General features: G+C 45.3%; 2 protein-coding genes across 7 annotated transcripts in view; both read left to right on the plus strand.

The window, feature by feature from the left end:
- RASAL2 (RAS protein activator like 2) overlaps positions 1 to 3,611 on the plus strand; it is a 283,345-nt gene extending 279,734 nt beyond the window's left edge. For 5 of the 6 annotated variants that reach the window (XM_050962981.1, XM_050962978.1, XM_050962979.1 and 2 more), the window contains one exon: positions 2,411 to 3,611. In XM_050962981.1, the coding sequence (XP_050818938.1) occupies positions 2,411 to 2,575 (165 nt within the window). In that variant the 3' untranslated portion in view covers positions 2,576 to 3,611. Of the gene's footprint in view, positions 1 to 351; positions 666 to 2,410 lie in introns of those variants that run through there. The other variant, XM_050962980.1, reaches the window with a different exon arrangement.
- Positions 1 to 14,257, plus strand: part of LOC127055870 (myb/SANT-like DNA-binding domain-containing protein 2) — a 371,855-nt gene that overhangs the window by 329,039 nt on the left and 28,559 nt on the right. The window lies entirely within an intron of this gene.

Here is a 14,257-nt window from a genome sequence, read left to right on the forward strand (position 1 = left end):
GGAATTGCCTCTTTTCTTGTGTTCAGGGTGTGGCATCCATTATTAAGCTATGCACAACAGTCTTATTGTTAAACTGACTATGTACGTTACTCGCAACTTTACTGCACAATGTTTGTAGGTGTTGTGAATCCAGAGGTCCTCTCTGTGCTTCCCAGACTGAGAAGAGAGGTCTGGGTGATGGTAACTTCCCCAGAGAATAGCAGAGCTGCAAAGTGACACAACAAATCCTGCATCGTGGCAGGGGGTTACACTAGATGACCCTTGCGGTCCCTTCTAACCCTGTGATTCTATGATTCTATGAAATAGCCCAATTGCTCTTGCAAGTGACATCTCCACTGTGTTAAATTACAGGTCATAAATGGGGATGAGATAATGCAAACAGGCAAGTAAACCCAATCCGTTCTCTAGCTGAGCAGTACCCAGCCCTGGCCTGGTGCACTGACCTCCTACACATTCCAGCTCCTACCACTCCCTGCACCTAATTCATGGGCATTAGGAACGTGTTCGGTTAGACTGCATCTTCCTTTGAGTGAGGCGGTGTCAGCAGGGTGCTCACCAAGCTCCTGCCTTCAAGATGAACATTCTGGTTAAAGCTTTTCAGTTGTTCTCTCCACGTTTGGTCTGAGTTTGCAGTTACCTCATGTACCGAGCATGCTCAGTCAGTGCCAGAGAACACCCCGGCCTTCCATTTGTAATCCTTTGGAAGGTCACATTTTTTTAGTAGAAAGTTCTCTTTTGAAAATGAAGCTTGAGTTGGGGGAGGGAGCGAGGGACTTCAACTTGCAGAGGAAACAGATCTCTGCTAAGTCAGATATTTTTTCTTTCTTCCTTTAACCCTATCTGCTCGCTCTGGTGTGGGAGGGAAGGCTAAGCTTTACCTCTCAGATCTTGCCCCTTCTTTTTTCCCCTTTCTGGACCAGGAGCAGTGAAATGATAGGACAATGAGTGGTCATGGCCTGATCTTGCTATTGATCTCTACTGACCCTGTTACCTACATCAGCTCTGTTATATACACACAGCTCCGTCTGCAAAGGGCAGTCAAACAAGCAGCACCTAAACTCTGTTTTGTTTTGGGTCCCCCACCTTTATTCACTTGGGGAAACCCTTTGGGAAGAACAAACATTCTCCCTGATTGCACATGTACCATACAGCTGACATGCTGGGATGTGAACCTCATGGGGCTGCTGTAAAACTTACGTCTCCTGAGCAACATGTCTGAATTATCCCTTAATGTTTGTGCCTTCCGTATATCATTTTTCCTTCCCTTTGTTTCTCAGTGGGCTGGGGCTGGACTGGGCAGAGACTGCATGCAGCTTTTTTTAAAATAAGAATATAAAATAAGTCAATTGGCTGGTAGCACAGAGAGCATGTTTACCTGCTGCAGTGTCCATTGCTGCTTTGTGTGGTTGCATTTTTTTAAAAGCAAGACGAAAATTGCAAGCTTCCTTGTACATCAGTCTCCTTGGTTTGAATCCCCCTTCTCAGTGTCCCACCTCAAATAGCACAGTTGATTTATTTTTTAATTTATTTAGTGCATTCCACTACCCTTTAGCTTCTAAATACTTTATTGCTTGAAGTGGAGGTTAGCACTTTCTGTGCCAGAAGAATTAAAACCAGAACGAGAGAACCTTTGATTCTGTAGAGTCCTGGAGCAACTCTGAGCTGGAATGGGTCTAGGAACAGTGTGTTTTGTTTGTTGTGTTTGTTGACGCCATCTCTCCCTCCACCCACACTTCCCTCTTACCCCTCCCCGCCCCCACCAAATAACCCCTTAGTTTTAGCTTTTGGCTGCTATTCTCCTGTGTTGCTGTTGCACCCTCACCGTTGCTGGTGACTGCAGGCTGCCATTATCTGCTGTTTTAATTTCAAACATACTGTGGCTTTATACTGCGCACTCTCCATGCAGTCTTTAGAGACAATGACCCTTACATACCACCTGCAGTTTTCTTTGCAAAATGAAACCTCCCACCCTTTGTTTTGCTGCTGCCTGTTTCTGTTTTCCAAATTTTGAAATAAGAGAAAAAATTATAAATCCAGGAAGGCTTTTGCGCCTTCATCTGCCTTATGAAAGAGCCATAGAGTCAAAAACCTGAAAAACCTACGGCTGGATTAGTTAACTAAGTATAGCAATAACTTATTGGCAGCTTCCGTCATGTAGAGAAACCGGGGAGACCAAACTGGGGTGTGCAGAGCCTATGGCAAACTGGAGCCATAGTACCTCCAAAAAACAGAAAGAGGCAGAGACATCCCCATTCCACAGGGAAAGCTGGTAAGGATGTATCTATCTGCCTAGAAAGCATCTGAAGACTTGATCACAGCGCAGGCAATGGAAGTTCCTGGCAAAGAAAGAGTTTAAGGCAGTGCTGTACTGGGTGGAGTGGCTTTGATTTATTGTGTGTCTGTGTTTCAGGAGAAGCGGATCGTGTCTCTGGACTCAGCCAACACTCGGCTGATGAGTGCCCTGACACAGGTGAAGGAGCGCTACAGCATGCAGGTCCGCAATGGCATCTCCCCCACCAACCCCACCAAGCTTTCCATCACGGAGAATGGTGAATTCAAAAACAGCAGCTGCTAACAGGTTAGATGCTGCTGGCCATCTTCCCAGGGGCAGGGCGGAAGGAAGCAGACTCAAGAAAGCCAAACACTGACTCCTGACAGGTTTACAGAATGCTGCTAAAAGAAAAACTCTGGAGTGGGGAAATAGAGCCCACCATTCAGACCAGGATAATAAGGGCAAGGGCTCTCCATATTGCTGTGTGTGTGTGTGTGTGTGTGTATATATATATATATATATATAGGGAGCCTGTTGTGGGCCATGTACAGAAAATGCCACTGTAATATACCAAAAGGAAGTCAACCATGTAGATTTTTTTTTAATTATTGCTATTTTTATTATCATTTTTTTCTCTTGTTCAAAGCACTGCAGTCCTTGAAGAGGAAGAGAGAGGAGTGTGTGTGCACATGTCCGGTGTGGGTGAGGGCGTGGGCGTGAGCGAGAGAGACAGAAGCAGTTGGTTACTTAGAAGCTGTACATATCAGGGTGATTTGATACAAGCACATGAAGTGAAGTGAAATATTAGTTAAATGAATTATAAAAGGGACTCGTCTGCCAATTTTAACCTTCTCTTCTCCAGTTCTTTAACTGAATACGAACTCCACATCCAATCTTCACGCAGGCTTCTGTATCTGCTATTGCTAGGATATAGGCAACAGGCTATTCCAGTCTCTCTGAGCATACTGGGTAGGAACTCTTTGGAGCAGTAAGCTCATCTCCTTGTGGTCTGCCCAAAGCCAGGCTTTTCACCTAACAGACAACGGGAATTTGCAGTTTTAAAGGTGGGATATTTTTACCCCAGTTATAGTAAGGTTTGATGTTTCCTTTTTAGAGTTTACAGAACTGTAAATACCTGGGTTTTTTTACCTTCAGTCCAATTCCCAGTGTGCACACAGTCCATTGTCTCAATGCAATAGCTATCCAAATCTGTTCTCCACTCTCCATTGGAAATAATCAGGTTAGTACTCTAAGGAAAGGGCTAATCAAAGGGCATCCAGGCTCCGAGCAATAGATCAGTGAACGTAAAATAAAACTTTCCTAGTCTGTTTATTTTTAACTTTGTCTTGTTCAGTTTCACTTTCACCATTTCATCCATTGGGTTATCAGATATCACAACATCCAGAGATGCTTTCTCCAGACTATGCATGATTTTTTAACATCGCCACCCCACCCAAATTAAATTTGCCTTTCTATTAATGTTTTTTGAGTTCTGTACGTATCCAGTCTTTTGCCTAGGTGAGTTTACAGCTGAACCTCAATGTCCCCCATAATGTTGCACTTGCTTCCCACAGGAGTAAACTTTTGCAGGATGTACATGAACACTCATCCTAAAATTAAAAATGATCTTGTGGGAAGGAAGATTCTGTAATATCACATGCCATACTAGATTAACAGGAATTACACAGTACTGCCAACTCTCATGGTTTTACCAGAGGTCTTGGAATACTTAGTGTGTTGTTTTTTTTAAAGCCTCAGCTTCTAGAGTCAAATGATTGTGAGAATCTCCACTTCCAATTTGTAAAAAGGTACGTTTTTAGCTCTTGTTATTGCAGAGAAAAGCATGAACGTGTGAATCCTAAAAACTCAACACAAAGTAAGTAAAAAGGACCCCAAACTAGACAAATTCAAATTAGAAATTAGGTACAAAGTTCCAACAGTGAGGGTGATGAACTATTGGAACAAACTACCAAGGGAAGTGGTGGATTGTCCATCTCTTCATGTCTTTAAATCAAGATTGGATACCACTTTGGAAGATTTGTGTTAGTCAGACACCAGTTATTGGGCTCAATCCAGGAGTAACTGGGTGAAATTTGAGGGCCTGTGTTATGCAGGAGGTCTGACTAAGTGATCTGATGATCTGTTCTGGCCTTAAGCACTATGAATCTATGAAAACTTACTATTTTAAAAAATCTTGGGATTTCTAAGCCAATCTCATGACTTTGGGGGGCCTGATTTGAATTCTCTGACTGCTCGGGGTTGGCAATGTTGACCATGACCTTAATTCAGAGTCATTTGTCCAAGTTTGTTTGCTGTTTAGAAATGAATTAGCCTAACTCTTTAGACCAATTCTCTTTCTTTGTTGTAAAGCGCAATATGTTAACTGTGCGAGTTAAGTTACTTTCATTAAACACACACACATATATATGTACATATATAACTATGCACAAAAACAGAGAGACTGTATCTCCTGTACTGTAAGACATATAAAGTAAAAGTGTATGAATCTCTCTTAGTAAGACCTTGGTAGTTACTTCCATTGAGAGGTAGAAAACTTACCTGAAGTGAGTAAGAATTTATTTTTAATGTTCTTTCAGCTCAAAGCTGCTTCCTCTGCCTGCTTCTCAAACATGATAGGTACTAAAGAGCAAGGAGAGGTCCTGCTTAATGTTCTTGAAGCAGCACAGACAAGTTTGTGGAGGCTTCTGTGCTAATGGGGCCATGTACTGGATCTGCACAGTAGTGATTTTTTTTTAAAACTTTCCAAACGATGTTTTCCAACTCTGGGTCATTGTGACCCCTGCTATTTTCTCCCTTGGGAGCTGTGCCTTTCACCCTCTCCTCCTAGCCATGTACCAAGGCTGCAGTCATAGTAACAGCTGTGGATCCATTTGTCTGTCGTGAGTAGCGCTCTCATTTTTGCAAGAAGCTGTTGTCCCGTGAAACCCCCTTTAGATCAGCATTTTTGTGTGGCTTGCAAGCAGCAACCACACGTCTCCCCCTGTGTTATATAGCTGCACCCAGATTCAGTGACGTTCACTATATAATTACCCTAGATTACATTCACCCAGCTGTGCTATGCAGAATCTTTTCCCAAAAAGCAGCCTTGTAGATGGATGTGTACTTTAATCATATAGCATATAAAGCATGTGGTGTGGGTGGGTTTTTTCTCTGAAGTTCAAGATTAAGAAGCAATTGAATGTTTTGTCTATGCATTATTTTGTAGGGGCTAGAAGAAGGTTTATAAGGACATACAGACTCCAGTCAAAATGTCATTCTAGTGGTGCTAGGCTAACGCTACTGAGGGAGATGGAGCTGACCAGACCCACTCTAGCCTTATGGTAATCCACAAACAGTCACTGTTTGAGATGTGTGATTAGATGGTGAAGGCTCTTGGGAATGTATTGTGCACTTGCCTTTGTGTAAGGTTCAAACAGGCTTCTGCCAAGAAATTCAATAGGGACAGCATCTTTCGATGCATATCATATCAAATCATCATCATCAAATACATATTGCCTACTGAGGACCATTGCACCACCAGAGTTGATGGCATCGTACCTGGCATCACAGAGTGAAGTTCCCAACTTTGGGCTGCCTCCATGAGTGTGTCTGTGTTGTAGAGGCATTGGGACAGGGCTGCTAATGGAAAAGGAAGGCGAGGATTCCTTGTCCCAAGCTCTCTGGTGCCATCGGTTTCTATTAAGCATCACAGTTTGTGGTTAAACATTATTTGCCAACTGATTCTCCAAGCCTCAATCTAAAACTGTAGCTTTCCACTGTTTGTGATTATCACTAAATCTAATTTCCTCACCCCTCATCTGAGCTGTGCTGAGTGAGAGAGGGAGTTTACAATATACCTTTGCATTCTCAACAGTTATCACAGTGACACACAGGCCTTAGGCCAACAGACATCTCTGTGGCCAGCCATTGACTGTGTGCTCGTGGTGCTATTTCTTGCCCCAGCTCCTTGAGAGAGGGAGTGTGGAAGCACTACTTGTATCCTAGTTTGATGGGGCTAACTGTGACCTTGGGGATTAGGTGTTTGTTAGCCACATCCATGACTCTTGTTTTATGATAGTCCCTCAAAGACAAATTAACTAAGAGACCCTTTCCTATACCAGCCAGTTGGATTTCTGAATTTTAAATAAAAACTCTTGACCTGCTTGTGGTGGTGCAGTTAAGCACAATCGCATGTGTTGTGCTCTGGCACTTTGTCAAATTCTGAATGCTGTATGCTGCATTGATGAGGGATGAAAGTAATCACACTTGCAAGAGAAGCAGTAAATATCTCAGGAGAGGAGGAGATGCTAAGGGTGAGTGAATGGCCTAAACTAAAGGACCCTTCTTTGCAACACAGGGAATTCAGGTCCTAAAGAAGGAAAACGGGTGGGAGTTAGTCACTAAGCATCTACTGTTTTTTCTTCAGTGTATAGAAATGGGTATTCATATATGTAAATACATACACAGCTGCATATAGCTGCACATTTCAAACATTCTCTCTTAGAAACCCTCTCATATCATGAGAAAACCCCGAGTAGAGTGGAGAGAGATGTGCATATTTCCTAGCTAGTGGACATAGGTTGTGTTATGTGGTTGGATAACCTCTATATTCAGCCATCCCAGAAATGTTTTTCTTGTACATTGTTGCAAACGCTTTGGCATTTTTTTTACCTTGTGCATTAATTTCATATTCTAATGTGAGTTCAAACCACCAGCTTTTAACTAACTAATGAGTCAGTGATTTAACAGTTGTGTATGCAGTGTATGTTAGCCATATTCATTTGCCGAGTCACCAATGTGATGTATGTACAAATCCTATTTATGTGTTCTGTAAAAATGTCTACATCACTCTTGGGGAACAATTCATGTCTATGTTAAACCATTACATGTATATTTATATTGTTGATTAACATTAACCAAATAGGACATTAACTGGTCAATCACTATTCTCCAACAGTGTGTGTGATAGATTTAAAGGATTAAATGTAGGTTGATGCTTTTAGACACTTCCTTCCCTACATTAAATTAGCTCCCATGAGAGAGAGAATGTCATTGTGAATCACTCCTGCCAGGAATCCTACCTGTACAAAAATAGATTTTCTATCTCAAGGGCCTTAATGAGAGTGTTACTACACAGGACTATTTTACAATGATAGCTCTAAATAATTTTATTTTTTAGTTCAATAAATTACACCTTAAAAAAAGTAATAAAGTTGGTTTTCAAAACCATATTTTTATGCTAGTAGCACTGGATAGTTCGGTCTCTGAGCTCCATCTCTGCATTTCATTGTCTGGGTTTGTTCTAAAGAAGATTTATTTTTGTTCTGTGAATAATTTTTCCAAGGTTCTTATATATGTACAGATATAGATACATTTGAGGTCTTTTATTGATATTCCTACGAAGAATAAAAATAAACTTTAACTTTAAACAGTTTGGACTCAATCTGCCTGCATTGATTAAAATCCTACTGCTCTCACTGCTGGGTGATTGTACATGTGTGTTGAGGCAATTTAAAAAAAAAAACTAGTGGGAGGAAGTTTGCAAGGGAACCGCATAACTCAACATCTGGGACAGTTTGCATTGCAACTCCTTGAGCTATCCAAGTAGGGTTACCAGGTATCCAGTTTTTGACCAGAATGCCTGGTCAAAAAGGGACCCTGGTGGCTCCAGTCAGCACTGCTGACCGAGCCATTAAAAGTCTGATTGGTGGGACTAAGGCAGGAATCACGGCCAATGGGAGCTGCAGGGGTGGCACCTGTGGGCGGAGGCAGCGCGCAGACACACCTGGCTGCACCTCCACCTAAGAATCAAGGGACATATTGCTGCTTCCGGGGAGCCACCACAGTAAGCCCCGCTTGGAGCCCGCACCTCCTCCCACACCTCAACCCTCTGCCCAAGCCCTGAGCTCTCTCCCACACCCAAGCTCCTTCCTGGGCCCCATCCCGCATCTACATCCTGACCCCCTGACCCACTCCTGAGCTGCCTCCCACACCCAAACTCTCTCCTGGAGATGGCACCTCACACTCCTGCCCCAGCCCAGAACCCCCTTCTGCACCCTGATCCCCTCATTTCTGGCCCCACTGTGGAACCTGCACCCCCAGCCCAGATCCCGTACCCTCTCCCACACCTCAACCTCCTGCCCCAGCCCAGAGAGTCTCTCACACACATTCCAAATCCCTCGACTCCACCCTGCAGCCCCCTCCTGCACCCCAAACACCTCATCCCTGGCCCAACCCCAGAGACGGAACCCCTACCCCAGCCTGGAGCCCCCTCCTGCACCCTGAACCCCTTATTTCTGGCCCCGTTCCAGAATCTATACCCTGTGCTGGAGCCCTCACCCCCTCCTCATACCCCAACCCCTTGCCCCAGCCCGGTGAAAATGAGCGAGTGAGTACGAGTAGGGAAAGCAAGCAACGGGGTTGGGGGGGATTAAGCAGGAAACAGAGATGGTCTGTGGCTGAAGAGCGCATCAGAGATTGGGCTTTGAAATTGCACCTTGCTGCTGAGCGCAATACGGTTTGTCATTTCTCTCTCACACTGTTCTCCATTAGAGATGCGTGGAACCAGAATTCTATTCACTGATCTGGGTTTGGAATTCTGGTGCTGTGCTTGGCCTCAGTTCTAAAGTTTGTCCCTTTTGCTGAGCTCCCCTTCCCTATGCAGTAATTCTCTCTGTTTTTGAATCTTCTTGCCCACACGGAATAGTCCAGCTAAACTGTATAGAGAGAAAAGAATGAGGAGTCCTTGTGGCACCTTAGAGACTAATACATTTATTTGGGCATAAGCTTTTGTGGGCTAAACCCCACTTCATTGGATGCATGAAAGCCTATGCCCAAATAAATGTGTTAGTCTCTAAGGTGCCACAAGGACTCCTCATTCTTTTTGCTGATACAGACTAACACGGCCACCACTCTGAAACCTGTATAGAGGGAAAGGGTGACACCCTGTGGTGAAACAGGAGATCCACTCCAACCATCTTTCTATATTTTACCCTTTCTCAAAGTTAAAGGGACACTGTCGGACAGAGATTCTCTTTAAAAAAAAATTCCTTTATCTATGTTACTAATAACACCGGAAGTAATGAAAACACTCTCAACTATCTGATTTTCTTTGCATTAGTTATTTTGGACGCTTTGTGCATTTCTGTAATTGCGGACCATGAAGGCAACCTCAGTTTCCCTTGTTTGTAGTAAATTTCTAATTTGAAGGTTCTCTTGCACTAACCTAACACAAAGCTACATCCTTTGAGCTGCTGCCACTTCAAGGGAATGTTTATTCATAGATGCACACAGAATAGTGGCTTCTTGGTAATGTTATATTTATCATTCCATAGATATGAATTACAAGAGAACATCAAAAGTGGAAAATCCCTCCCACTCTGGATTTGTGTCATGGAAAACTTTGTGTTGGGCATAGATTTGGTAAAAGTTTGTTTTTAAAACTGTCATTTTTATATACAGGGTTTTAAAGGCCTTGAAGCCTTCAAACTATACATGCAGTGAATGTATGCAACTTTGTTCTCCTATTTCTTGTCACCACCTTGACTCTACCATCTCTGTTCTGTTCTACATTTACCTGTTGGTGTCTTGTCCTTATTTAGACTGGAAGCTCTTCTCTGGGCTTGAGCCTGCCCTAATATACCTCTACATTGCCCAACACAAGGTGGGGCCTAATCCTGAATGGGGATTCTGGGCACTGGGGCAAAACAAATAATGTTCTGGTGATACACTGGTTGAGAATTCCCTCGTCCCTGTCCTCCACAAAAGAGACTAATTTCCTTGCACCTTTCTTCAGCAATTACCTACATTTATTCTACATCCCTGTCTCCCTGCCTAAAATGTTAACTTTCCTTTTTATCTATGATCTGCCCATACACATTCCGGTTTCACTGTCCAAAATTATTTGTACCAAAAGGAGCGTTTTTCCTGTCTTCAGAGAACTCCATGTTAGTGCTAGGTCGTTTGGTCTGGTCTTTTCACAGTTCATAGCTGACCCATTTCAGCTGGAATGACCCTATGGGAAAACTCCCCTTTAGTATTTCTTCTACCTGAAGAATGTAAGAATAAAAGTTTTATGGTTATATTGATACTAGGGTACATGTTTCTACTTGACAGAAAAGCTGCTACTCTCCAAATCTGTGGGATACAAGCTTGCTTACGCTTAAGCAATATCCTCCTGAAAAGAGAATTCTCACTGGCTCTAGAACACCGTACATTCCTGTCCTTCACCTTCTCTCCCAGCCCTGCACATTAAATATCCCTGTATTCTTAGAAGGTATATTCAATTACTGCTATTCAGTGCAGTGGTGTAGATTGAATATCATGGCTGTAGACACAAAATGTTGTTTCCCTCTCAGATCTTCCAGTATCAAGTAATGAATACTTTGGTTTGTTTCCATGGAGCCAGAGTAAGGATCAGTTCTCTGCTGTCCTTTATAAGATCAGTGGGAACCACAGTTGCCAATTTTCACATGGTAAATAAGCACCCCAACTTTCACAATAAGCCTAAAATCAAGCTAATCCCATTTCAAAACAAGCCCAACACTCTATGTGACTAGATTCCCCTGGTGTGCAGTCTGGGACTGTTGAGGGCCTGCTGTGCATGTGACTCCCCCCACTCCCCTTGCCCCTGCTTGCTGGGAGCTTATCCAAAAAAATAAAAAGAAGCAACAAGCCAAAAACTAGTCAACAAGCAACTCACAAGCCAATTAAGCCAAAAACAAGCCTAATTTCTGTTTTTTTTCCATGGGTTTGGCATGTCTGGTGGGAACCTGTAACTATCCTGATGCAGCAGAACACTGGGTTCTGTGACTCAGACCAGCTTTCCACTACTTGCAGGAAATCCCCCTTAATACTTAGCCCAGTGTCAGAGCAGTGCAGCTTTGCCTGACCAGGGAGAGGGGCTGCCATCTGAGTCCAGAATTCTGTCACAGCAGTTAGCAGGGCTGGAGCCACAGAACAATGACCACTACATCGTTCCACCACTGATATCTGCCAACTATAGACCCAGAGTTTGTGTTGATGGTTACAGAAGGGGCCTTGTGGGAGAGGAACATCCCAGTAATGAGATACTGGAAGTGAAGGAAGGTGAGGAGGAATGGACAGGAATATGGATTGAAACACTACTGTCATGGAGCTGTCTGGTAAAGCCTCTATTATTCTTTCCTCCCTGTTGCCCAGGCCTTAGATTGCAGAGGGAATAATGTGTAAGTAGCAGCTGTAGTTGCATGGGAAAAGCGATCTCATACTCATGAGGTGTGCCCAACAGGAACAAAATTTCAGGCCCCAGTGAACAGACTGCTCTGGCTCACACTTGTACACAACTCCCTTTCCCTCTCCCACCAGCTCATTTTTCCTGTGTGTAACTTAGGTCGGTTTGCATGCAGGTACCACACTGAAGCCCACCAGAAACTCTGTGTTTGCAAACTTCTATTAAGGGGAGACCCTTTTTGAGAAGGACTGCATCTCACCTCATTCAGGAGCTGCTGTTTTATATTCTCAAGGTCTACCAGGGCAGGTAAGAGAAAATCCACTTTCAGAATCATGTACCCAGTATCTACACAGGAGAAAAGCATTGCGTGAATGGAGGTGTAGTCCAGTGCTAAGCAAATGCTGCTTTTTCTCATCTATTGTACAACGGTAATGCCCCCTAATAATAAGTTACCATGTATCACACCTGTGCAATCTACTCACTACTTACAGAGTTGAGGTGCATGATGCTTCCAGAAGGGCTGCAGTCCATCTCCTCAAAATTGTTGGGCTTCTATTTTCTCAGAAGTACACACATGTTGGGGAAGGCAGTTGAACTAAGAAAAGCTTGAATGGGTGCCTGAGCCTGAAGTGAGTGCCCCTGCCTGTTCAAAACTGTCAGGTCTGAGCTGAATGCTGCTTCCGATGCCATTGTTAATTCCATCACTATTGTCCCTGCTAGTGCCACTTACTGGCTATCCCTGAATGAGAGTTACCACTCCAAGCAGAGACTGAAAGGAAGAGGGTATGTTCTTATCTTAGGGGGAGAGAACTTATACACAGAGTGCACATGCTCTCAGCATGTAAAAATAAGATGAGATTAGACTATACAATGGGTGACAGCATCCCACACAATTTTTTTTCTCAGCTATGTCCACACACTGACAAGGTTGAAGGATGTCACCTGGGGAAATAGCCACAGGTATCAAAGAGAAGCTAGATGGCAGATGTCCCCTGTAAGCAGTCATGGCCGCCCCTCTGCATCTGCCTTTCAGGGAGGCCCTGCCTCTTCGCAGTCTGATCTGCCAGGGTATGCTCAAAACAAAGAGAGGGAATTAGCAGTACTCGAGGGGCCCCAGCCTTTAAGCACGAAAGGGCCCCAAACAGTCTGGGCTCTGGCTAGCAGTCAGGACAGAGCACTACCAAGTTATAAGCCCAGCCCTCATGCAGGGTGGGGCAGTAAACTATCAGACCTCTGGCCTGCAGTCAGGCAGAGCTGTAGTAGTTCACATGCCCAGCCTTCGAGCAAGGCAGGACAGCAAACAGTCAGGACTCTGGCCTGCAGTCAGGCAGAGATGTAGCAAGTATAAGCCCAGCCCTCAAGCAGGTGGGGTGCGGGGGAGGTAAGCAGGGTGGGGCAGTAAACAAGCAGGGCTCTGGCCTACAGTCAGGCAGAGCTGAATCAGTTTATCTTTTGAATCAGCTTTTAAGTAGGGTAGGGCAGCAAACCGGAAGGGCTCTGACCTATAGTTAGGGTGAAGTGCCCACAGTCTATGATCCCAAGCTCTCGGTCAGGGCAGAGCAGCAAGTCATTGGGGCTTAGACCAGGGTTGAGCACAGAGTTGCCAACCCTCCCAGTTTTGCTGGGAGTCTCCTGGAATCAGGCAATATCTCCCAGAGGCTACTGAAACCAAACCGCAAGATTTTAGGCTGCTAAAAGTCCGGCAGGGCAGGGGGGCTAACGCTGGCTCCCTGCCCCATGCTGCTCCCAGAAGCAACCGGCATGTCCCTGGCTGGGGGCAGGGGCTATCCACACACTGCCTCTGCCCTAAATGCCGACTCAGCAGCTCCCATTGGCTGCAGCTGGGACCTGTGGAGAAGGTACCACCAGGGGCTACAGGAACATGCTGGCTGCTTCCAGGAGCAGCATGGGACCAGGGCAGGCAGGCAGCCTGCCTTAGCTCCCCCCTGTGTCGCAGAACGGGAGCCACCTGAGGTATGTGCCACCAGGCTGGAGCCCACATCCCTCACCCTCTCCGCACACCCTGCCTCAACCCCTCACCTCCTCGCACTCCACACACCATCCCCAGCCCTGAGCCCCCTCCCACATCTAAACTCCCTCCCAGACAGTTGGCAACCCTAGTTGAGCACCCAAACACAGTGTAGGGGGCTCGGCCAGATTCACAGTCTAGTGTCCTAGCTCAGCAGACTCCAGACTGATGCAGGCCTCCTGGCCTAGGTAGGGGGAGTACTGCCACCCTGGGAGTGAGGCAGCAGGGGAGACGTGGGCCCACCCAACTCTACTACATCCTAGCTCAGGGCCCTAACAGTGGTGGAGTGGTCTGCCACTAGGTCAGCCAGGATCTGCCTGCAACATGCTGACCTTGTACCAGGACAGGTCTTAACCAGACTGTTGTCTAGTTTCCCTGGACTTCTTCCTACTCTCCCTCTCAGGTGTACCTTCTTCCAGGGATCATCCTCCGCCTCTCCAGGATATACTGCCAAGGGTGGCGATAGCAGCTTCTCAGCATGAGGAGTGGCAGGACCTTCGGGGCAGCTGCGGTTCTCCTCAGCATCCCACTCCAGCAGCAGGAAAGACATGTCTCTCTCCCTCAGCGACTCCCTCCCAGTTGAGCTACTGGGCTGGTGTTTTATATTTCCCCTTCCTGTCCCACTCTTCTGCTTCCAGTGTGCAGGGCGTGGTTCTCTGGCTCCGCACACCAGGCAACTCATGGAGTTCCCTCCCCATCCGCCTCTGAGAGAGGCCACACCTCCTCACTACATCTCCAAATGTAG

The sequence above is a fragment of the Gopherus flavomarginatus genome, chromosome 7 (assembly GCF_025201925.1).
Source record: "Gopherus flavomarginatus isolate rGopFla2 chromosome 7, rGopFla2.mat.asm, whole genome shotgun sequence".
Lineage (NCBI taxonomy): Eukaryota > Metazoa > Chordata > Testudines > Testudinidae > Gopherus > Gopherus flavomarginatus.